Here is a 26,569-nt window from a genome sequence, read left to right on the forward strand (position 1 = left end):
TAAGATACATAATTTTTATTAAGCACATTTGAAACAGTATTCATTATGAATTAACTTAAATTACAACAATTTGTATAACTGATAATTTATAATGTTTATTATACATTCAAACAGTTTATTGTACCACAACAAATATTTGTATCTATTTTAGTTTCATTCTTAAAACATCAGTAATTACAAAGAAAATGCGTCTCTTCCTTTCAGGTATTTATATCAAAAGACAATTAGCGCGATTCGTTTAATCGTTAAACATCATGTTTGTCTATGATTGAACTAGAAATGACTTTTATATAATAATATATTGGCTTCTGTGGCGAAACAAAGCCCATCCAGCGCTTGAAGATGATTGCTAGGCGCTAAGGAGTTTTGTTAGGCTTTGACCAATTTATTCCGTATAACATATAGCAACAAAAGCGCTAAGTACGAGTCAAGCGAAATGCGCTATTGTTTTTTTTTATAATTTTATGGCCTGGACCATTGTTTTCACATACAGTCATAGACTAGAAGTTATACAAGAAAAGTAAGAAATTATACCTCTCGTTTAATGTTAAAGAAATTTATTGTACCATTAAAAATAAGCAAATCACTTAAGTATACACAAATTGTACAGTTAAAATATTGTAACTGACATTAGAGTAATAAAAAATACAATAGGAATGTTTTTGACTTTACATATTAAGAACCAAATTATAAAAAGTTTAACATATTTAGCTTATTTATATGTTTTGAAATAATTTTAAAGATTTACATGATTATCATACATTATATCAATTTAAAATGCACTTTTTATTAGAAAAATAGATTAAGTTAGAGCCATATAGTTAATACACAATATACATTGACACCCTACTTATAATCACCTTCTAAGTAACCATCAATCCCATTTTAGTTTAATGTTAAAATTTTCAATGAATATTTTGTATAGTAATGTATCCTAGTAAGGATACATTTCTATACAAAATAAAATAAAAAATACTTACAAACATACAAAAGAAAGAAGTTTTCAAAGGTTTAAAACGACCAGTAGTGGCAAAAGTCAATCCACAATATAAACTACTATTTTTGTTTTACAATGCAAAATATACTCAGTTCTGTAATTACCAATATCCAGTCTATTAGATATATCATCTATGGGTACTATTTTATACAAATATAGTCTGTGTATTGCGCGTTTTTTTATCTTCGTCCCATAGATAATAAATAAATAGAGAGTTAAGAACGATACTAAATTATAAATATATGTTCTTAGTTTCAATCATATTTTGGCTTGATTTAAAAAAAAGTCTATCAGTGTTTTGAAATACTTATCAAAATAGGAAACATTTTTTTATAAACGTTCGTGGACCTGACTATGGCCGTGAACTTTTTACCAAATTAATAGAGTTCAAGGTCACTTAAAGCAAAATTAACAATATTTCGAGTCGAGCCTTCGCGCTAAATATATACGCATACTTCCGTATGTCAAACATCTATTGTCTTTGATGACATAAAAGTGTCAAATTCAGGCCATCTCTAACTAAACTTTAAGTAGAGGATTTTAGACTTTTATACAATACAGACAATGGGTTTTGATTCTGGTTTAATTAAAAGGTATTTATAAGTAAGTTAAGGATAAATAATTTAACAGTCTCACACACAAGCAAGTGTCCACACAATTATACTATGAGATCAATTTGTTAGAGCAGAGATTGTTCCACCATTATTTTCTCGAACCCATTCGGAGGCGGATACCGAAAATTATCGAGGATTATATCCAATATAGCACCATCATCAACTGAAAAAAATAATTTGAATATTTAACCAATTTCAAAAAATTACAATGAGTTCAGGTAACATAATTATTGGGAAAATAAAACCTATTCGCCAAATATGACCCATTTTTAGATTCAGAGTAAGTATCATTGAATTAATATGATACAGATAAACAAACAGTCACACATAATACTTAATCTACAATTATATTATAAATGTATTATAATTTAGTTCTGCCAAAAATAATGTTGTCATATGTTTGATATCTTATTTTATGATATTTGCTGATGATTTTTTTTTCTCTTCTTACATAATAAAATAACTGCACAGTAAAATTAAAGTACCAAAATTCTTGGTAATTTTATTTTATTGTGTTTTTTTTTTGTCTTATCTTGTTTATGTTTTTAATTGTATCTTTTTGTTTGTTTTAAATTCCCATTTTTTGCAAAACTTATGTTTACATATATTGTTGTACATAGTAGATAGAAGATTATATAAAATTATCAGTTGATTTTGTAATATGTATGATGTAGACTTAATAATAAATAAATAAATAACTAGATATCCTCAAAACCCTCAAACACATGAAACACTTAAATAAAAATTCCATCAAAAAGATAATATATACATATCAATTTATGCTAAATTAATAATTTAAAAATAGATGCATAAATTATCTCTTCACAAACTCCTAAATGGCTGGATTTTAATGAAAATTCTTGTGTATTCAATTATTTAAGATCATCGGATCAAGCACACCGTACATCTGTGTGGTCCACTAGTATTTATATAAATTTTCTGTTAACACTGTTTTATTTATTATTAACAACTCAAACTCACCATATAGGGCAGGATAAACTGTCCCTCTAACACTACGTACTGGTATTTCCATAGTCTTTCCATTTAAAAAGAAATTTAACTCGACATGATCATAAGCTAATCCTATAACATCACCTTCCACAGGCATCACTGATATTATATTATCTTCATTTTTGTGATTCTGTGGTGAGCCTGTTGATACTAGAATATCTGTTTGTGTGTCTGGGGCCGCTTTCAGTTGATAAAGTTCTACATTGTCATGCCTGACTGTGCCATCACTGTTTAAACACCATGATTCTTTATCTACTCCACCTGAAAATTCATTCATTTAAATTATAATCGAGGAGAGCATGGCCTAGTGGCATGTTTCTTAACCCAGAGACCATACCACTATTTTCTTTCGGAGTTACTGAAGTACTTTAAACAAGCTTTTCCTTATTTTACATGTACTAATACTGCCTATGTTTTCTTACTCTAATACTTTCAGTAATTTAATTTAGCCCAGAGTTTTTAGAGAGAATTTTCACTACAGGTATTAAGTGTATAATTGAATATGTATAATTTTTATGCAACTTGATTAATATTTTCACACCTGATGTGAATGTGTTGTTAAACAGTTCAAAATAAAAGTGAAATCATACCATGAACTTTATTTATATCAGTTTCCCGTGAAGCTAATCCAACAGCCCAAACACCACCTTGCTGTAGTTTCACCTCAAAGTAAGCCTTGTTTTGGACAAGTGGCGCGTTACCGAGAACACAACCGGATCCACATGCCCGTTGACCACCTTTTACAATTACTACTTCATGGCCTGTAATTTAATTCACAAAAATATTAATTATAGTCTTCTAGTAATAAATATTATTTAGGCTTTACCAAAACATCCATAATGTATCTATAGACTTTAATAAAAATCAAATATAGCTGACATTCTATGGTAGAGGGAGATTAATATATGATAACTATTCTTAACCCTCACAATTATTATCTTCAAAAAAATATATATGTCAAAAACCAAGCTAATAAAAATAGTTTCACAATAATGTTTATGTGGTAGTAATTGTAATGTATCCACTATTTGTAGTTGCATGCTTAAGGAGTTTTATAATAAATAAAAATTCCTAGTTAATTTGATGTGGTTAGCACAGAATAAGAATAAATCGTTTAAAACACTTTGTCAGAAACATTTCATTTTTTTAACTCTTACATACATATTTAGAAAGAATACACAAACAATATTTTGTTGGAGTTTTAAAAAAGCTAAAGCGACGATAAAACGATAGATTTTTATCAACCAACTCATAAGATTTTACATTTGTTACAGTATTCTTAGAATATTGAGTTTAATTATAATATTTATATATATTTATACCCATATGAAGAGTGTCCAGCTGAATTGGATTTTCTTTTACCCTAATTGGCACACTGGGTGTTAATGAGAACCCATTGACACAACTTTTCAAACAGCAAAACATTATGTTCACGCAAATTTATTTTATGAAAAATCAATACACTTATTTGTTTTGTTCCCTTCTTATTTTTTGTTTGTAGATCAAGGCAAAACGTTTATCGAATAAATCAACGTTGTCATATGTCAACGTCAATCCGGATTGTGTATATAAAATATATGGGACTAACAGCTGTCATATTAGCTATGCAGACTTCAATTTTAATATTATCTATAGTTTGTTTAGTTACTCTTATTTCTAAATTAAATTAGTAAGCCTTTCCCTTTACCACCTATGTAATTCAGATCAATAACGCAATAAAAGCAACCATAATTTAAATGATAGTACAAAATGTACACAATGTAATAATGGTAGTAAAATTGGATTTAATTGTAATTAAACAATTAGTGTTTACTAGACGATTAAATCAATGATCAAACAGTCAAACTGAAAATCAACTTATCATCTTAATATGATTCCCTAGACAAAGAGCAATACAATATGACTAGTGATTATCCTTCGATTTTAATTACTTATTGACTCTCAATTATTAGATCAAACATGAATGGATTACAAATATTGATCGAGATAATTGGATTGGCTAAACAATTTGTATTTATTTAGTTTATTGAATCCTTCTTTTTATTTAAATGTCAAATTCTTGATTGAAATTTACATTTTCCAGTTAATTTTAAGGATGTAGATAACTAATAGATAAGAACTCTTTTTGTTGCTATTTTACATGTTTCTAATAGATTTTAATTAGGGATGAATCCGATACCGATCCGGATAAATCGCCGATATTTAAATTGTCGATACAACGATACTATTCAAATTTCAAATTCCATCTTGTTTGATCTAGTGCGTTGCAAACAAGGCAGGGACTGTCATTGCCCCTCTCACCTCTTAAAAGAGAAACATGGGGGGGGCCTTGTCTCTCTTTTAATTGCTATCGCGTGTAGTACTTTTTCGATACCAAATATGATACACAATTACAAAAATCTTATCTTATTATTATATTTATTATTTAATTTAATTTTTACTCTTAATTCTGATTAAAATAACGAAACCTATAATCTTATTCAAAGATTGTGAGTGTTTATATTTTATAATAAAAATTAAACCAAACTTGATACATTTTACCTTAATTTAACTTTAATTCAATAAGCGTATCAGCAAAAGGGCGTATCGATGCATCCCTAATTTTAATATAACACACATACGAGAACACTTATATTTCTTCTTATTGTTTATTTATTTATAAGTAAAACAAAAAAAACTATAAAAATAAGCTACTCATTTACTATATATTATAAAACTTAACACTTAGATAATATTACACAAAGCTATAACACATCGACAAACAAAATGTACGAAATAGAAAAAAAATTAAAGTACCTACTTACATTAATATAATAAAAGAAAACTGAAATTAAACAACTGAATGTTTTAAAGAAAAGATTAGATAGTTACAATTCCTAAATACAGTATTCCCACTGCGTAAAATAATGCTTTCCTAATACCTTCTTTGATAAGGTGGAAAATGTCTAAATCTTCATAAATTGTATTGTTAGCTAAAACCCGCCTATTTAAGTCCAAGTAGGTCTACTTTTCAAGTAAATATTATGTAGTATCGCGTCTGTCAATGTCCAGTATTGATGTTGTGTAGCAAGCCTGCGATGTATACAAATATGTCGTAATATTATACTTTCGCTTATCACGTACGCATTTTTACTTAAAACCTCCTGGGTGTTTATGAAAACAGGGAAATGGTTTTGAAATATGCACTACTTACTATTATTATAAATGTAATTTATAACTTAAAAAGAAGTAGTGGCCTAGTGGCTTCAACGTGTGACTCTTATCTCTGAGATCGTGGGTTCGACCCCGTGCACCAATGGACTTTCTATGTGCGCTATGTTATATTGCACATATGACATTCGCTCGAACGGTGTAGGAAAACATCGCGAGTACATCGTCCAGTATTAGACCAAAAAGTCGATGGTATGTGTCAGGCACAGGAGGCTATACAGAAATCTGAGGCCCAGATATAAAAAGGTTGAAGCATCAATGGAAATGCGTCATTTTGATTTATTTTTCTGTGGCTTTTTTTTATTGTTTTATCTGTGTCAATTTTTTTAAAACTTATAATAAAAATTATACAACAAAGTATAGAGGAATATATTATGCATAGACAATTTCATTATAATAAATGCATTATTACACTGCCGTTCTCTATTGTGTGTACTTTCTGGCACATTATGTATTATAATCAGAATTTCTCTTGCGTCATGTTTATTGGGCAATAAAATCAAAATGTGTATAAAAATGTCCTTCAAGAAAAGAGCGTACCAATTCTTAAAAGGCCGGCAACGCACTCGCGAGCCCTCTGGCATTGAGGGTGTCCATGGGCGGCGGTATCACTTAACATCAAGTGAGCCTCCTGCCCGATTGCCCCCTGTTCTATAAAAAAAAAAAAAAAATTCCTCAACGTTTGACAAGATTTTTGTCTATATTAAAAAACAGTAGTTCAGTATTTGACGGCTTCAGCGATGGCTTAGGGCTCTCATACTCGAAGTCAGGCCTTCACAGACGTCAAAGGATTTTTCTATAAACGCATTTAACACTCGTACGATGAAGAAAATCATCGTTAGGAAACCCGCATGCCATAGACCTAAAATTGCCGGCGTGTGTCAGGCACGGCTGATAGCCTTCTTGTCTCATACAAGAAACAAATTAGTACTTAACAGATACAAAAGCTTCTCGCACTGATAGTTTTAAGAAATATTCGTCATAATGGTCGTTTTAGTCATGGCTCACCAATACCAGATTAAGCATTTCGATAAATGAGTTAGGTCTGGATATCCATAGTTGCCCACCTCACACATTGAAATCGATTTTGATTTAGTTTCTTAAGTTAATTTTTTTTACTAGTAATTTTTTATTTTGTTAAATAGTTGTTTTGTTTAATATTAGATTTCTTCGTGTAAGCCATGTTTGACCTGTGCTTGTCACATTAAAAATAAAATTTTGTGATTTTTTTTTGCGATGTACCTAACAGTGTGCCAAGCGTTGGCAAGCTTTTTAATTAATAAATAAAATGCTGAGAGCGTGTATCAATCAGGTACAAAATGCTAGTTACATATTTGCCCATTACCAGAATCTCCTATAGTTTGAAGACTACGGGTTTTCAGCCCCTGGCTGCCTACCAGCGACCCCCTTGTAATTTTTTATGGTTGTTGCCTGATTGTACACATAACTTTCGACCTACAGGGTCACGGATGAGTAATGGTCATTATAGAGAAAGCCTTTTTATGACTAACTCAGCGAGTATTTTTGCGCTAACTCATTAAAGCAAATACTACGCCATGCATTGCACAAAGATACATTATCAACGGATAATAGTAAGGACAGGGCTCGATTTCTTGCGAGCTCAATAAAATTAAATGGCTTAAATGCTGAAGATATGACTGAAATTCCACGTAAAAAATCTTATATTATTCTACAAGACTAATGCATGGTAAAAAAGTACTAGTAAGAGTAGGTACTATAATGATATCTTTATCAAATACTTTCTTCTTGAAAATACAATATACGATATAAAAATAACTAAAGCATATACCATAACAATATCAGACTAATATATTATATACTTGAATTTCTAATTGCACTACATTGGTAAAAAACGTAAGTAAATTGTCAATCTGAAATGTGATAGGATATGTGGCTTGCGCTGTGCGCTGCCATATTGAAAAAAAAATACCAACTTGCGCGGGCGGCAGGGATGCAAGCCCTCAACGGACCCTTTTTTATCAATATATAACTATGAGATAAGAAATTATTTTAAAACTCTTTGACAATAGATACAATTCAGGGAAACGAACCGTAAGATCAAATGTAATAAAAGATTTTATAGCAAATATGTATTTGAATAAAAGTACGTGGTGTAAGGACCTCACTGTTGGTTATTTCGACTATGTAATAGAGTGTTGTTCCCACGAGAATGTAAGTGTGTGCTCCTATTTCACCATACCCACTGCTGATAGAGGACAAATCTTTGTTTTTGATTTTTTATTAACTTACTATTAATTACTTAAGCTATCATATGGAATATGGTGAAATGGTTGTAACTCTTTACAAACATAGTGTAAAAAAAACTTGGCGATTAAAAGAGTGGCGGAGAGTTTATTGCCAGTCTAATTCTACGCCTTTGATTTGTACTGGCAGTAAATGAAAAATTAGAAGCATCTAATATAATTTTTTATTAACGTTCATAAGTGTACATTGTGTTACCTATATGAATAAATGAGTTTTGACTTGTGACTTAAAGGATCTTGGCTTCCCGGGTTTTCATCTTCAATTTGCACATAATAGCAGAGGTCCAGAAGTTATACATATCCGTAGTGGGAAATACTTGACTAGACTTAATAATGACATTATCTAAGATTGTAAATGTCTTTACAGGATTCAAATAAAATGCTACATCATCTTCCAGATATTTTTTCCTAATAAATGGCAAAAGGTCAAACAATATACATATATATATATATATATATAATAATAATATATAATCGTATATCTTATGTTCTTTTCAGAGCCAATAAATGCTAGAAGAAGACATCAACGCGTGGCCATTTTGTTATAGGTTTAGAATGTTGTACGATCAAATGTCAGTCCTAAGTTGTTTCAACGCAGATGAAACAGTTGCTCACGTAGTCTGGAATGCTTGGCTGTGGCTTGCCAATAATAATAATTATTTATTTATTTTCTCCCTTAAACATTAACAATAATAATTCATAATACAGAATGAAACCCTCAGAGAAGTGAGGTGTAACGAAGTGTCCACGAAACTTTTGAGATTCTAGAAGGATTTACTTAGGCTTATTTAAGCCTCTTTCTCATAATTATCTAAAACAAGCCGGTTTCCTCACGATATTTTACACCGTTTATTATTATATAAGATTGGAAGTGGCTTTGTTCTAAACTACTGTTTATAAATAATATCAACTTGATACAGGAGTACAGAGGAACTTTAGACTTGTATAAAATTATGGTTTTATAATCTTAATCCCAGGAAGTGGGTTGACTGAACCCCTAATCATACATCAGACATAAGTAACAGGTGTTTCTTGTCAGAATTTCAATCAAGTCTTGAATGTGTGAAATACAAATAACCACAGACAACATATAAAAAAAATATTTTTAATTTTGTTATCGTCATGTCTATTGTATTTACTAATGAATTCGTTATCTATGCTGCTAGCATTAAAAGTACACTGCCAGAGAACAAACTATTAGATATGTTTATTCTATTTATCAATTTTTAATTTTTATTATTACTATATAAGTTAGAAATATTGTAAATACTGCACATTGTAATAACTTTATTATTTATTGAATAAAATTATATATAAGAAGTTATATATAAGAATATATACTATTTTCCTTAATAAAATAAAAAATCTCTTGTGCTACAACCTTAATACGTCTCGCCCATAGATTTCTGTTTCTGTTTCATTCGTTAATCCATTTGTGCACAGCCAGGGTTCGAACCTACTACATCTGGGGTGAGAGTCGTTCGCTGAAGCCACAAGGCCAATATTGTTAAATAACTTTCATCAATAAAATTAATTTTATCCTATTTTATTTATATTTTGGAATGATTTGACATTTAAGACCCTAATTTCAGGTGCCATAAGATTTTATTAGATATTTAAATAGTTACAAATATTGCATACATGTAGTAAAAAAAGTAAAAATATTTGTTGGATAGCTAATAGAATATAGTAATAACTAAATGATTAAATAACTAATTATTAAATAAGCAAATTTATTTGTTCTATATTTAGATAACAATTTTGACGCCATAGCAGACAGAGCGGGGCCAGGAACCAGGACTTGGCTGTCAATATAAAACCAGCGCAGCGAGCTTGCACATCAGTTTGTGACGATAACGGACGCGTACACGCAGTGAGTATTAATAGCATTTCTTTTTTGTAGACAAATATTTTCATGTCTTATGTGAACCTATATAAGCCAGTGTATTAAATTTTTGATTTTACGAATAACTATATGTTGAAAGTGATTTCTTTAGAATATTTCAATTTCATTTCAGTATAAACTTTTTAAAAGTGACGTAATATTAAAAGTTGAATTGTATTCACATTTATATGAGCATTTAATATGAGCTTTTTATTGGTATATTATTACAGCAAAATAATCTTAAACGGAAATATAGATTATAATTATTTAAACTCAAATTGAAGTATTATTATTTTAGTAGAGTTAACGCTTGTCCACAAATGAACTTTTGAATATGGAATTACACAGATAACATATTTTTTTGCCGAATTATGCTTTTAACTGACGTAATATTACGCGGGAAATCGCAGTTTTTTAACAGTTTCTCGTAATTCTGTTAAAACAAATACAATAATTTATTTGTCTACAATTTTATCAATTTTTTAATGTTATAACTGTTCAACTAAATTTTGATTAGTGTTTATTTAATTGATTAATAAATATTCGTGATGTGCAAATGTCAAATTCAAGTCCAAGCGGTAATATTTGGAGTGAAACAAAAAAGACAAAGTTATGTTTTGTTTTAGAATTAGTAATTTAGAATTAAAATAATTGTGTTTATTGTGTCTCACAATCTAAGAAGAATATATTATTAATGTTTTTATAACGAAAGGAATTCCTCGTTATATTCGTATCGAATTATGAATAGTTAATTCTTAAAACGTCTCCAAAACCGGTAGTGATTTAATTGGAATTTGTATGGAGGAATGAACCCATGGTTAAATCGACAAGGTCGCTTTCTATAAACGGGTGAGCATGGTTTAAGATATTTACTAACATATATAATTCGTAAAAAATAAAGTTCTGCCGTAAAGAGTGACATAAAATATCCAAGTTTATTTATTCAGTACTTAAGAGACCTTTTGTCTTAAGTTATTGCGTAGCTAACATCTTATAGTGACTACATGAAAATTAAAAAAAAAAATTACCTGATATTAACTAGAATTACAGAAAACAGGAGATTAAAATTGGTGCTTGAATTAGTGTGAATTTCAATTCCTTAAAACTAAAGAGTTAAAAACAACATACAATTAATACAAAATAAAAAAGATTGACAGACTTTTAGTTTTATAACAGTCTTAAATGGCTTGAATGGTTTCCAGAAAAGTATAGGCCGCTCAACTTGGCGGGCACACTGAAAGACTTTACTTAATTTAGCTTTTGGTATAACAATTAAATGCATCAATTAATTAGATTCAGAATTACGACTCCTCAATAAAACAACTCCAATTTTTTTACATAATTCAAATTCAAAATCATTTATTCATGTAGGTAACATAATGTACACTTATGAACATTAAAAAAAATCATTCATCACTCGGCAATGGCATACCATACAATAATGTAATTATTTACTTCATAGAAATTAATTAAAACATCACGTTTTTTAAAATAAATGGAAGCCAGTACAAATTTTTGGCTTATGTATAAATATCAGGTGAGCCTCCTGCCCGTTTGCCCCCTGTTCTATAAAAAAAATCAGTGGCGCTATAAACTTTTTAGTTCTAGGCATCAGATTTATTTATCTGTTTCGTGATCATTTATAAATCTAATAGGCAAGTAGGTGATCAGCCTCCAGTGCCTGACACACGTCGTCGACTTTTTGGGTCTAAGACATGTCGGTTTCCTCACGATCTTTTCCTTCACCGTTCGAGCAAATGCTAAATGCGCACATAGAAAGTACATTGGGGCACAGCCGGAGATCGAACCTACGAACAAACTGTTGGCTCCACTTGAAGGCATCTTCAATGTTTTTCTATCGGTTTTAAGGACTTGTGTTATGTGTTCAAGTAATATTGGGGGCATGTAATCTTGACTGATTATATTTCATGTATGATGTAAATTATATGGTCTCAGGGCCCAATGAGGTTTTATTGATTACATCAGGTTAGGTTAAATTATCTAAAGAAGTCTATTAAGTATTTAAAATTCGTAATATTAGCGCGTTTAATCAATTCAAAATACATATCAGAATGAACCTATTAGACTAAAATTGGGACGGCTGATGGCGACGTGTATCTCGTTCGTATTAAGTTTGTCATGTAAATAAAATACATTTTTTGTTTCTTATGAGAAATAAATTTCTTTATACATAAAGCGATTAGAGGAGTGTTGGCCTAGTGGCTTCAGCGTGCGACTCTCATACCTGAGGTCGTAGATTCGATCCCCGGCTGTGCACCAATGGACTTTCTTTCTATGTGCGCATTTTTACATTCGTTCCCAAACAGTCGATGACGTCTGTCAGGCACCTACTTGCCTATTGGATTGTCAAATGATCACAATACAGAAATAGGCCTAAATCTAAAAGGGTAGCCTCACTGATGTTATAACAAAATACATTAAATTATTGTAACCCTAGCTAGGACCGGTCTCTCAACATGTATAATATGATAACTGTTATAATAGACATAAAACTTGATTTATTAAAATATCTGTACTGCTCGATGGGCCGGTACTACTTTCGCTAACTTCGGATAAATTGGTTAAAAATATCTAATAAAAAAAACGGTTGTCTATAAAGTCGATTTACTGACGATAGTTGAACGTGACAACGTCATAAGAAATTACTGATGGAATGGTTGCATTTTTTAATTTTATTTCTATTGCGAGAATTTTTTAATTTTATTTGTTTAATAGATATTTAGTTTGTATATAGAGAAGGAGGTAAATGGAAATCACAGTCAATCAGATCAAGTTACATTCATTTGTACTCATAAATACAATTATGTCAATTTTTAACGAACGAACGCTTCCGAACGCAGCCTATTGTGCCTCTTTGTCGCTCGTTCTGCGCTCTCGCTTGCACTTCAAGCCTTAAATAGAACGCCTCAGGGTGAGGTAACGCCTGAGTCATGTTTTTTCGGCTCCATTGAATTATAAGAAATTGTCATGTCAAAAAATACAATAAATAATAAATTCCCGGTTCGTGATGTAATTTTTAAATATACCTTTATTTGAATTGTCAATTTTTTTGTTTTACACAATGTTTATAAGGAGCTGCAACCATTACTCCATGTTCCACATCTTAAGTAATTAATAAATAAATAAAAACATGTGTGTGTACTTATGTATATACACGAGTTAGAAGTTATACTTCTTGAAATGAAATTTGCGAAGATAGATACATTAATTATAAAAATCCGCCACATATAAATAGGCATGCAAATGTCATATTAATTTTATAATGTCATAATCTAAACAGGACCTGGATGACCGAGCTTAGCTCGGTATATCTTTTTTATAAATTGTGTTTTTTGGAAATTTTATTTAAGTACGAATTACATACTAATAAAATTATGAAATATGAGTATATTTATCGAATAAAGATAATTATATTCATATGTAAGTGTTTATTTGGCTGACATCTTTAAACGAGGAGTTCTATGTTTAAGTTGATAAAACACAAATAAAATGACATTTTCTAGAAATGATTCCTAGCTAAATCGATTTATCGCTCCCCAAACCGTCCGTATACTAAATTTCATGAAAATCGTTGGAGCCGATTCCGAGATTCCAATTATATATATATATATATATACAAGAATTGCTCGTTTAAAGATATAAGATAATAATAATATAATAGGTCTTTGGCCTAACTTTTATCTTAAAAATCTTTTAAAAATGTTATCTTTCGCCTTATTCTTCCTTTTTAAAGGACACTTACAACATAAAAACTGTAATTTTGACTGTAGCTAACTTCAGAGTGTCGGTTTTTAGTAACTGTGTGCGTGCGCATAGTAAAAACTTTCATTATTTTTCGAAGTATAACTTCTAATAAGTAAAAGATTTGTCCTATAACAGTAGTAGACATGGTGATTCAACCATTCCCGTGGGAGCACGTCGAGATTCAGGTGGAATTTCGTAGTCTGCCGTCTGAGTTTATTTTCTCATTCTAGACGACAAAAAAAAAGAGAAAAAAATCACGAATCATTATACGATTCTAATCTCAATTAGCGAATGCAATTTTGATAATTCTAGAATAAAAATGTTGACCATGACCTTACATTTGACATTTTGAACCAATCCGGCCATCTTTGTTCATAAAACTTATGTAAAAACATAACTTTTTTTTATATTATTTTTATTAAATTAGTTTAGGCCGGCTACGCACTCGCGAGCCCTCTAGAATCGAGAGTGTTCATGGGCGGCGGTATCACTATCAGGTGAGCCTCCTGCCCGTTTGTCCCCTGTTCTATAAAAAAAAGACTTCTGATCATTTGTCAATCTAATAGACTAATAGTAATAGGTTCACAGCCGGGGATCGAACCTACGGCCTCGCGGATGAGAGTCGCACCCAAAAGCCACTAGGCCGCACTGTACAGTTAATTGACTTATTGATTAGTTATATTACATTGATACGGCTATCTTTTTATTGGGATTATTTTAAGAAGTACAATGTAAATATTTAATCTAAGTATTATTCTCATGTACTTAAGTGTTATTTTTTTTGAGAAATAAAGTCTTTAAACTAGACTTTAAACTAGAACCAATTCGACTTAGGGTCCTTCAAGAAAACAGCGAACAAATTCTTATAAGGCCGGCAACGCACTCGCGAGCCCTCTGGCATCGAGAGTGTTCATGATCGGCGGTATCACTTAACATCAGGTGAGCCTCCCTCCGTCCGTTCAATCCGTTTGCCCCCTGACTGTTTAATGTTATTACGCCTGTGCACCAATGGAATTTCTATGTGCGCATTTAACATTTGCTCGAACGGTGAAGGAAAACATCGTAAGGAAACCGACGTGTTTTAGACCCAAAAAGTCGACGACGTGTGTCAGGCACTGGAGGCTGATCACCTACTTGCCTAGATTTAAAAATGATCATGAAACAGATTTAGAAATCTGAGGCCAATACCTAAAGAGGTTGTAGCGCCACTGGTTTATTTTATTTTTTATTGCTATTACAATAAAATATAAAAAATTAAACATTTTGTGAGAGTATAATTTGAGTTTTTTTTTTCAATTAACAAATTTAGCAAACGTATATCGTTTTGTATAGTATTGTTTGCGTTACATCCTTGTTGATTGAATAATACATTTTTTATACAAAACGTACGAGCCAAGGCTGTCTCGCTCACTCAAGCTTATTTAGTTTTTTAAAACTACAGTTTTATTTCTCTCCAAGAAAAGAGATACTATTTTATATATAGTATTTAAAAAAATACGTTTATTTTTTAACATAAGATCATCAAGGTATCACTTATTCCACGTCATTAAATTCAAACCTATAGGCATCCCTTCTCATCGGCAAAGAAGACAGATGGTGTTGGCCGAGAGAAAAAGCCGGCGTAAAAAACTCTCGGTACTCTTTTAAAGAAGCAAATCATCAAACAATACTTATTTTTATATTAATTTGCTATATTTGTTTTAAATATAGCAAATTAATAAAGTTGTTTATAATAAACAAAACATAATGGGGAAAATCATTTTAAATACAATAAATTTATACAAAGTTGTGTCCTCGTGTAATCTTTAAAGCATATGCAATGCGTTCTTAAAAAAAATTGTTCTTATGTCAGAACACGTGAGCCCGAAGGCATTGGGAGTGTCCATTCAAATCAAATCATAATTTGTTTATTCAGTTTAGATGCGATGGGCATGCTTATGAATGTTAAAAACGTTTACAATATTCGCGAAAGAGCAAAACTACCAGGACACCTTGTCAACTTGTATTAAGAGTACTCAATACTCGGAACAAACGCAGGCTGCAATTTCCCTGTACTAGACTGTATAAAGTTAGTAATTTGGGAAAAGGGATACTCTTCTTTGATGAAATCCCAGAGGCTCTTTAATCTCTGCCTTTAAATAAATTTAAGAAATGTATTAAAGAAAAGCTGTGTAAAAATGCTTACTATAAAGTTAGTGATTATCTACTTGATAAAAGGGCCTGGGACTAGTGCTGGGCAGGCTTTAATTTTCCATATTTGTTTTAAATATTGTAGAATGGTTTGATGATTTGCTTTTTTTTATAAGAGTACCGAGAGTTTTTTACGCCGGCTTTTTCTCTCGGCCTACACCCTCTGTCTTCTTTTCCGATGAGTAGGGATGCCAACAGGCTCGAATTTAATGACATGGAATAAGTGATACCATGAAGATCTTATGTTCCAAAATAAACGTATTTTTTTTTATTTTTTTTTTAAAGAGTGTCGGAGAGTTAACCATTCTTCTCGTTTCTTGATTTGGGAACTGCTGATAAAAGTAGCTTATATTATAGTTAAAAAAAATCCATCTTTACAGATAATGAAACAATTCGTGCTATTAGCGGTTTTGGCTGTGGCCCAGGCGCAATTTCAAAATGGCCGAATCCTTGAACCACCCGTGCCATCGCAGTGTGTCCAGCGAACAATTCACGAGAGATATGTGGACAGTAAGTTTTTATTTATATTCACAACATACAATGCCAATACGGTGATAATATTAAATACATAAATAATATTAAATCATTGGCGCTACAAACTCTTTAGATCTTGGCCTTAGATTTCTGAATCTGTTTCATGATCATTTTTTAAATCTTATAGGTGATCAGGCTCACACGTCATCGAATTTTTGGGTCTAAGACATATCAGTTTCCTCACGATTTTTTCCTTCACCGTTCTAACAAATGCTAAATGCTCACATAGAAAGTAAGTCCATTGGTGCACAGCCGGGGATCGAACCTACTACCTCAGGTATGAGAGTCGCACGCTGAAGCCACTAGGCCAACACTGCTGTATTATTTGTTGTTTTTTAAATGTTAAATTTCAGTTTAATTTAGTTTTTTTTAATGTGTCTTCGTTTATTAACGCACTTGCTTGTTTTCTGTTTTATATACATATATTGTTTATCTATGTGATCTGTTTTGGCTTTCTGTATGGTCTTACGCCCGAACCCAATAATTAGTCCACAATCCCAGATTGAAAACAATCTGAGATAACTCCGTGACAGTTGATCGATCCCTTATCTGCATTCCAATAACCAAACCCTACGAAGACAATCCATTTTTGGCGACAGAAAGAATGCAATCTCTTCGCTCTTTACACTCATAAATATAATATATAATCAATATAAGCCAAATAAAGTAAATAAAACCGTACAAATAATATTAAAATATACATGCCTATGTTTAAAACATATTAAATAGCTTTTTATTCATTCTAAAAACTGGTGCAAGTTAAAATCTTAAGATAGAATATTGGAACAGTTGAACTATCATTTTCATAATATATATATACATAATATCCACATACGTCAATCCGACCTACCATGGATAGCTTGTATCAACAGATGGCTATTACAGTCCGTCGATTGATTAAGATGATTAAGATGTATATCTCAGATGGACAAAAATGGATTGAGATAGGTTATTTTTTTTGGGCGTAAGTATTTTGTGTTATAATATGTATAAGTATAAGCTGTTAGATAATACATTAGACCTTGATACAGATTTGTCCACGTATGGATCTTATTAACAGGAAACTTCATGTTTTAAAAGAGATAAATCGGCCATTACATAAATCGTAAAAAAATGTTTCAAAGCACTTAAAATGTTAGATTAGCAAAGGAATTCCATATCGTTATCAAAACTCCCGTTGAACAGGTTTTTTATCTCGTTTCCGGGGAGAGATAGTATTATTCATAAACATTTCTGAAGACCAAGGAATGTCACTAGCAATTTTACATCTTATTTTTATGTAATAGGAAGCTAACGGGCATGTGCACCTGATAAGTGATACCGCCGCTCATAGACATTGTTAGAAGGCTCGCAAGTGCGTTGCCGGCTTATCAAGAATTGGTACGCTCTTTTTAGAAGGACCCTAAGTCGAATTTTTTCGGATATATTTCAGTATTACTGATATATATAAGGCAGTTTTATGCCTTGCACCACTCTGTGGAACCAGCTGCCCACTGAAGTATTTCCGAACCAATTCGACTTAGGGTCCTTCAAGAAGAGCGTACCAATTTTTTAAGGGTAACTAAATCGTGAGCCCTGTATTGAGTGGTATCGGTGGTATCACTTAACACCAGATGACCCTATTTGACCGGAATTTGAAAACTGGGGGTTCTATAAAACAATAAAATGTTTAAAGGAATATTAATATTATTATTCAGCACAAAGTTTTTAAATTAGTTCAATAGTTAGTTTAATATTAGTTCTTATTAAATTAGTTCAATAAGAGCGTAATTATTTTATTTATTTATTAACACTTCGTTACATTACAATATAAAAAATGAACATAATTAAATGTAAAGGCGGCCTTATCGCATTCGAATGATTTCCACCAGGCAACCACTGTGCGAAATAAATGTAAATAAAATACTAAATATAGGTAAATGCTGCCACAGAGAGCAAACTTTTTTAAATTTGTTTTTATTTTCCTTTAATTAATTTTTAAATACTATATAATTGATGGTAGTTTAGATTTTAGAAATAAAACAATTTGTATAAGTAAAACAAAGAAATAAAATTAACACAAGTTACAATTTTGCTTTTAAAGATGTATTTCAAACTAACCTTCACGGCCCGGATAGCTCAGTCGGTAGAGCATTGGACTTTTAATCCAAGGGTCCAGGGTTCAAGTCCCTGTTCGGGCGTTAACTTTTTTTATTTTTTTTTACCATAACAAAACATATTAAAAACTCAATTTGAATTTAATAATATTATTTTATAAATGTTCGGTACAATTTTTCCTTTTTACGGCGCAAGAACGTCATATTACGAATTACGGGAGAAATTTATTACCGCTGAAGCCGTATTAATCATGTTAACGTAATTTTCTCTAACCTACATTTTTATCAAAAAACAAAAGCGTCGTTTTCCTTTCGCGTTCACAGACTTTTCCACGACAATATGGAAAGTAAGTTTTCTATTGATACCTCGCACCCAATTCCCATGATTCTATTACACAATGTAAATAGCGTTGGAAAAACATTGATTTACACTTTTCCTAGATAATGCTATTTATGTCATCAGAGCTGCATGCGTACAGGCAGATCGCAGTCTCTATATAATTAGAGATTTATTTATTAATGAGCGAAGATGTACTTTAAAAAAGCGGCGTACTAAGCTTTCGACTTTAGCAGTGTTCCCTGAGACTAGAGTTCTGACCGCCCTAGGCTATTTATCGGGATGCGCCCTCTTATTGTTTTTTTTTCAAATTTGATCGTTTAAAAAAATTTACTTTCTATATCTATGTACATTAGCGAGAGCACTGTAAGTTTTTGCTGGCGGAGCGTGGAATGCAAGTAACTTTAAACTCTTTTTAGTGCTGAAAAGACCTTTGCAGCTGCAGTTGGTAACACATCTATTTTGGTATCTTTTTCGAGTTTTTGACAGATTTTTTGTACCACCGATTCGTCATCTAATTGGGATACTAAAATCTCCCTTCTACATCTAGATCCAGTTCACAGTTCATTTAGTGATTAGTCTCGGTCTAGTTGAAATACGCAGGGAATGTTGCATAGGATCTGTCGCTCCTTAATTAGCCTAAGACTTAATCAGTGTTGCAGTGGCTTCAACTGACATCCCAAAAGTCGTAGGTTTGGTCCTCTGTGCACCAATGGACTGGAAATCTTAAACGAAATAGTCGAGGGCGTGCATTAGGCATAGAAGGCTAATCACCTACTTGCCTATTAGAATAACAAATGATCATAAAACAGAAATTGAGACCCATAAATTGTGCCATAGATTTATTTTGTTAGTATAGATATTCCGTAGTTGAGGTGTAAATAATTCGTTCTTGCAGATAAAGGATATTACTTCTCCTGGCGTGACCCAGCACAACGCGGCACTGAGGTCGACTGGCTGACTGCTAGAAACTTCTGTAGACAGCGTTGCATGGATCTTGTGTCTTTGGAGACCAGCGATGAAAACGAATGGGTCAAAGCACGCATCGTACAGGATAAGGTAGGATTCGTAAAGATCATAAGATTTTATTTATTCTTGAAACCAATTTGGCCACAGCTTAAATAAAACCTAGATTTATAGCCCATCATTGTCACGATTCAATGTAACAAATTCTTTTTTTTGCCCATGGCGCAGGCTATAGTCTTTCGACCATACCGCCTAGTATTTCGTAGAATTTTTCCATTAATTATATATTAGGTTCATTTATGTCTTTCGTAAATTTCAATTTCTTTTCAAATCCATGTTTTAACTTTTAAGTTATGTCAAATCGAAATGGTTATCAATAACAATTCAATTCAATTAGTGATCACAGATTAAATAAGCACTTCGCTCTTTCCTCCTTAATATATAAATATTATAGCTATAGTCTGTGATAAAAAAGAGACTAAAAGATAATGACATATTGTCAAGCATCATAATTGGAGGGAAAATAGTTCATATCTACGATTATAGAATAATTTCAAAGTGATATAATTCATATGAAGGTGTTTTTAAATTAGAAAACATTATCTTCCAAATATATAGAGCAATACAAAACCAAACATTTATTTCATTAGAAACTTTTCGCAAATGCTCCACTTAACATATTTAGACGTAATATGCGCACAATGCGTTTATCCGTGTCCATTTTCTCGCACCTGCACAAGAGATTTTCATGACAATGGCCAAACCTTGGCCTCGATAATTGTATAGAAATTTTAAAATTCGCGTCACGAATTTTCAAAAATAGAAAGCGCATACGTGTTCGTTGGCGATAAATATTTTTTTAAAGTGAAATTCTTGTGGCGCATGAGGGTATTACAATAAAAGGGAGAGAGCGATTGAGACAGATTGAGAGAGAGAGTGAGAAAGGGAGATCGAGATATTCGATTAGTAGTTAAATATTATAACTTTCGATGGTAATTCATTCGCATAACGTCTTGTGCAGAAAACGCAGATTTTTATGTATTTGTATTGTCATTAGCACATATACAGTGTGAATATAGATATACAAATACATGGAGTGATCATAATATACTGGTACATGATCATCTATTGGGTCTTTTATAATCTTCAGTAATAATTAAGGTAGGCGAGGTAATACGAATAGTATTTTGTATTCTGCCTGGTAGAAGGTGTAGAGATACCCCACATGTTAATGAACCCAAGTAGAGCAAAGGTAACCAAATTCAAAATTCCAGGTCAAATACATCTGGACTTCTGGGCGTGTATGTGATTTTAAGGGTTGCAACCGTCCCGACCTCCTCCCCAATGATGTCAATGGGTGGTTCTGGACTGCTGAACTCCAGAAACTGGCTCCGACTACCAACAGACAGCAGAACGACTGGTCCGAGGGTGGCGGTATTGGGAAACCACAGCCTGACAACAGGGTGAGTATTCCAACGCTGGATCTAGCGGCTTAATTCTTCAGCTAAGTGCCTAATTCAGCGCTATTTTGTTTATAAATTCAGACCATCTTTAGATTGTTGTAGTCGACGAATCGCGTTTTTTGTGAGTTGACACGCCAGCCTAACCACCCAATCAAACTAGCGATGGCAACAGCTACAGTTCGCCTAGGATCATTTTAAATTTATTTATTAGTTCTAAATCCACGTGTATACAATATACATACAACTTTTACACATAACATTGTTAAGATTTAATGGAAACAAGTAGTTTTATGTGTGAAAAAATACTTTATTTAGTAATATACAATACATCGGCTAATAATGTTCACAGAGTAGAGAGTAGGCCAAAAAACAAACGAGACTTGACATAAGACTCAAGTCTATGGAGCAGAAGGCGCGAAATTTTCAACACATCAATTATTTTTAGCAAGGGAATTAAACACATTACCACATAATAAAAAAAAATTATAATATGTCTAATCGGGGCTTTTTACTATATATATATCTAGAAGTGTTAGATTTAGTGTCTCTCTACTCTACATTTTGACCCCCCTCCCATGTAACGCGCCGTAAGGTTTTTCTGTACCCAATACTTAATCATTTCATTACCACCCAGTGACTCATTTTACCATTTATGTGGTTTGAAGTAACGGAATGTCGAGAATAATAACAATATATATGCATAATTCAATTGCCGCCCCGCATCGTAACGTTTTACCCCAAACCCCCCCCCCCCCCACAATTCGATACGTAATCCTTGAACGCTCCTTAAACCGGATCTATCTTTAGAACTTGTGACAGTAAATGACTTCTGCAGTTCATTATTATTCTTTGCAGTAACGGAACTGTATAAGCAGGAATGTTTATCTTACATCACCACGTATTAGCAGGTATTTCTTCTATAGGCATGACAAATTTCATGACGTACACATATATACGAACGCACTAACCACCAATCAACATATTTTTATAGAACACACGGCAAACGGGCAAAATTATCTGATGTTAAGTGATAGTCGCCGTCTATGGACTATATCAATGCCATAAGGCTCGCAAGGGCGTTGTCGGCATTTTAAGATTTTACTCTCTTTTCTTGAATGATCCTAATTCGAATTGGTACGGAATTACTTCAGTGGCAGCTGGTTCCACATATAGATGTGGAACGACGAAAGTCGAAGATGATTGGTGATACGGATGGTATTGTATTCTGACTCGACGTCTGATGATGATTCCGCCGCAGTTATTAATTCGAAAAAATCTGTAGTTTTTAATATATGTATAAGCTTTTTAGTAAATACCAACATGGAACATTTTGCTATGCTACCCCAGAGACTGTTTGGTTTTCTGGAATGAAAACTTTTTAAGTTTTTCTGTGATGTTTCTTTATATGAACCTCAGAGTTCATGTCAATTAACAAATAAAAATTGGGGTTACAAGTAGAGGGGTGAAAATTATGGGTTGTATGTATTTTTATATGCATCATAAAAACATTTAAAAAATAAACAAAAATAATTGAGTCAGACACTCCAGATCGCTTAGGGGTTCGAAAGAAAGATTCTCAGACTTACTAAATATGCATAATAAATTTCATAAGAATCGGTCGAGCCGTTTCGGAGGAGTATGGGAACTAACAAGTGGCGCTACAACCTTTTCAGGTCTGGGACTCAGATGTATTTCTTTCATGATCATTTGTCAATCTTATAGGCTATTATCAGACACCTGTGCCTAACATCGACTTTTTGTGTCTAACACAAGCCATACGTTTTCCTTCGTACGAGAGAATATATATATTTTATAGGTATTACAAATCTTATATATGCCACAATAACAAACGATGCGTGCCCTCATGGCGTAAGTCGTAAGGTATTGGCTAGTAGTCATAGGATGATGTCATACAATGAAAATGAAAGCTGCAGTTGCAATTACGAAATTAAAATCGCTGACAAATATTTCTCCTCTATAGCAACCGAATGCTTATAAGGAAGCTTGGTGATTGACAGATATGAGTGTAATAAAATAAAAAAATGTGAGCCGTCACGGGACGCCTGGCAGATGTGAAACATCGATATTATTTCTTTAAAAGTAATATGCAGAAAAGAACAGACCGTGATAGGAAATAAATATGTTATAATGATAAAATAAAATATTACGATTTTTTTCCAGATAACGATGACTATTTGTTGAATAAACATTATTTTCATTAAATATTTTTAATGTGAAATTTACTACTGCATTTAGACTGTATATCATATAGCGTGGCGAAGCGTCGCCACGGCATGCGTCGCCACGCCAGAAATCGGTTTTACGTGCGGCTATAGATGTTTCACATCAAAAGCCTTTATTGCTAGCTAAGTATCTAAATTAAACGGTGTCAGGAGCAGAAGGCAGCTGAGTTCTATTGAGAAAAATTGCTCACACACATAGAGCGTAGTACCACTAGTTTTTCTATACCTTTAGCACCTGCTTACATCATTTCGCCCAGGCTAACAGCCACTCTCATCTCTGAGGTCGTAGGTTCGATCCCCGGCTGTTCACCAATGGACTAACGTGCGCTTCTAACATTCGATCGCTCGAAGGTAAACATCGTGAAGAAACCGGTTAGGGAGCGTTCATGTATTACGTAACGCATTTGGGGGGGGGGGGGGGGGAAAACATTACGGTGCGGGGCAGGGATTGAATTATGCGTTATTGTTAATATTATTTTTGACTTCCCGATACTTTACACCATATAAATGACAACTTTTAGGTTTAATGAGTCCCTGGATGGTAACGAACCGTTTGAGAAAATCGTAAACGGTGCCTTACATGGGAGGGGGGAATCTCCAAAAATTACGTGAAGCAATAATTGAACGCCCCCTTAGACACAAATAGTGGACATGTGTCAGGCACAGGAGGCTGATCACCTCTCTTATTAGATGGACAAATGATTATGACTGAGACACACCCCTAAAAAGGTTGTGCGTTGTATTTATTATATAATTTCGCAACATATAACTATAATAATTATATAATTTGGCAACGCACTCGCGAGCCCTCTGGCATTGAGGGTGTCCATGGGCGGCGGTATCACTTAACATCAGGTGAGCCTCCTGCCCGTTTGCCCCCTGTTCTATAAAAAAAAAATAAAAAATAAAAATATGAAATGGATATCGTTTATTTGTCTATTTCCCGAACGGCGAAGCTTAACCTAGGCGATTCTTATCTCTGAGGTCGCAGATTCGATCCCCGGCTGTGCACTAATCAACTATGTTTGCTCCTAACATTTGATCGCTCGATAAAAGTACACATCATGATCACCTCTCCTATTAGATTGACATATGATCATGAAACATACAGAGGTCTGAATACTACACTTAAGAAGGTTAGGTAGTAGTTATTACATAATTTCGCAACATATGAAATCGAAAGCGTACAATTTGCCTAAGGGCGTACCCGCATACATTCCACTGCTCATCAATATTCGACCAGCATCGTCACATTGGCACTTTCACCAGAATTATTCTTTTGACATTTTCGCTCGTTCATTAGTAACACAAAGGTGTTTTAACTTTCTTTAGTGTGGAAATACGTGAAAAGCAAATAGACATTAAAATTTCTATTGGACTAACGGTATTAACGCAAAATGAATTTAAATTAGCTGGCTAAAAGGAAACAAAGTCATAGCATTTAAAATACCTGAACACCGAATCCTTTGATTTCACAAAAATATACTATCCTAAAATCTAATCAAATCAAAAATATCTTTATTCCGATCCGATTTAGAAACTCACTTATATGCTTCTCCACTAGGTACTCCGGCATCCGGCTTTTAACGGTCCGATAACTTGCTAGATCGGAATTAATATAGGGGATACTAGATCCGTACCAAATTAGTGTCAAAATCACACATTCATATTAATAAATATTTAATAAGGCTTATCAAAGATATGATTTTCCGTACACATCAATAACAACTTTTGCTATAAAAAAATCGCAGGCGTAAATTTTATTCTATGGTACATTACTTTTGCTTTGGAACGAAGTTTGACATGTTTCTATTATTATCTATAGCATTGACGCAAACTTCTAAAGCAAAATCTCTATTTGGATTGGATTTAGATTGGAAACGCCGTCGGTATTGCTATTAGAGCAATAGAACGGTGTTGTCAGCGTTAAAAAATTGCGCCTTACAAGAAAAAACGCTATACGGGGCCTATACGCTATATATCGCCTGTTTTTGCTTTATTCTAATTAATATTTACTTTTCTTTTACAGGAATTGATCCAAGGAGGTGCAGCTGAGCATTGCATCGCTATTCTGAACAACTTCTACAACGATGGAGTCCACTGGCACGACGTCGCCTGTCACCACGTCAAACCATTTGTTTGCGAAGAAAACGACGCATTACTAAAATACGTCCGATACACAAACCCCAATTTACGAGTTTAATAACGTATACTTATTTTAACACACCTTTTGTTATGAGTTTGATAAGTATTAAATATAATCTGTGTAAATTTTCACGATAGGTTCTAGCGCCACCTACCGGTTAAGAGTAGAACTTTCAAACATTTTGACGTATTGATATTACTTGTCAAACTCGTAACTGGAGGGAAAACCGTTAGTAGATAACTGAAATATAAAACAAATTGGTATTCTAGAAATTACAATTATCTAAACAATGACCAACAAAAATGTTTCCATTTGTATACTTTCAGTATTAAGGGTTTCCCATGGTGTTAAAATTATTAATTTTAAATCAAAGTATGAACATCACTTTTATATGTAATTTTTTTCTCACCTCAATAGTATTATAACGTCTAAGTACTTAATTTATTATGCGTTATTAAATAAAGATATTTAAAAGAATCGATTATTTAATTTATATATAATAGCCCCCTGATAAATATTTCATAATGGGACAGTTAGGTATATATTATAAACAAACTTATGGGAGTTTTGGAAAAGACACCAGCATCATCCTGTTTGTCGCGGTCACCATTATTTATGCATCACGTCGGGGTCACCATTTATGGGATATTCTATATTTTTATAAATCACAACCCATTTTTATCTTTGTTAAATTGATATATTTCTTCACAAACAACGGTAATTAATTTATATTCTTATAGAAACGCTCATAGGAAAAAATACATGCTCACCCATCTTAAAAGTCTGTTCTGAGTGACGTCTGTTTTCTTCTTTTCTTAGTGTCCTGT

General features: G+C 32.6%; 2 protein-coding genes and 1 non-coding gene across 3 annotated transcripts; 2 read left to right on the forward strand and 1 right to left on the reverse strand.

Moving 5' to 3' along the window:
• Positions 1-4,159, reverse strand: LOC111003148 (SPRY domain-containing protein 7). Its single transcript, XM_022273517.2, has 4 exons — positions 3,945-4,159; positions 3,213-3,383; positions 2,593-2,883; positions 1-1,774 (listed from the first exon to the last, which is right to left on the reverse strand). Exons 1-4 carry the CDS (start codon positions 4,045-4,047, stop codon positions 1,677-1,679), a joined length of 663 nt encoding a protein of 220 aa, XP_022129209.2. The 5' UTR covers positions 4,048-4,159; the 3' UTR covers positions 1-1,676.
• A 5,709-nt stretch (positions 4,160-9,868) lies between these two features.
• LOC111003149 lies at positions 9,869-26,219 on the forward strand. The gene is made up of 5 exons (XM_022273518.2): positions 9,869-9,990; positions 16,338-16,467; positions 19,823-19,983; positions 21,165-21,353; positions 25,626-26,219. Exons 2-5 carry the CDS (start codon positions 16,341-16,343, stop codon positions 25,797-25,799), a joined length of 651 nt encoding a protein of 216 aa, XP_022129210.1. The 5' UTR covers positions 9,869-9,990; positions 16,338-16,340; the 3' UTR covers positions 25,800-26,219.
• Trnak-uuu lies at positions 18,599-18,671 on the forward strand. Its single transcript has one exon. It is a non-coding gene; the product is annotated as a tRNA-Lys (tRNA).
• Positions 26,220-26,569: the final 350 nt, after the last annotated feature.

The sequence above is a fragment of the Pieris rapae genome, chromosome 23, assembly GCF_905147795.1.
Source record: "Pieris rapae chromosome 23, ilPieRapa1.1, whole genome shotgun sequence".
Taxonomy (NCBI): Eukaryota; Metazoa; Arthropoda; class Insecta; order Lepidoptera; family Pieridae; genus Pieris; species Pieris rapae.

What these genes read in the sequence shown, in the direction of transcription:
- LOC111003149 (XM_022273518.2), top strand. Translation starts at nt 16,341, where the DNA reads ATGAAACAATTCGTGCTATTAGCGGTTTTGGCTGTGGCCCAGGCGCAA. An exon ending in TCACGAGAGATATGTGGACA is followed by an intron (nt 16,468 to 19,822) that starts GTAAGTTTTTAT and finishes TCGTTCTTGCAG; the next exon opens with ATAAAGGATATTACTTCTCC. An exon ending in CACGCATCGTACAGGATAAG is followed by an intron (nt 19,984 to 21,164) that starts GTAGGATTCGTA and finishes TCAAAATTCCAG; the next exon opens with GTCAAATACATCTGGACTTC.
- LOC111003148 (XM_022273517.2), bottom strand. Translation starts at nt 4,047, where the DNA reads ATGTTTTGCTGTTTGAAAAGTTGTGTCAATGGGTTCTCATTAACACCC. An exon ending in GCTGGACACTCTTCATATGG is followed by an intron (nt 3,384 to 3,944) that starts GTATAAATATAT and finishes ATTAAATTACAG; the next exon opens with GCCATGAAGTAGTAATTGTA. An exon ending in AGTTTATCCTGCCCTATATG is followed by an intron (nt 1,775 to 2,592) that starts GTGAGTTTGAGT and finishes TATTTTTTTCAG; the next exon opens with TTGATGATGGTGCTATATTG.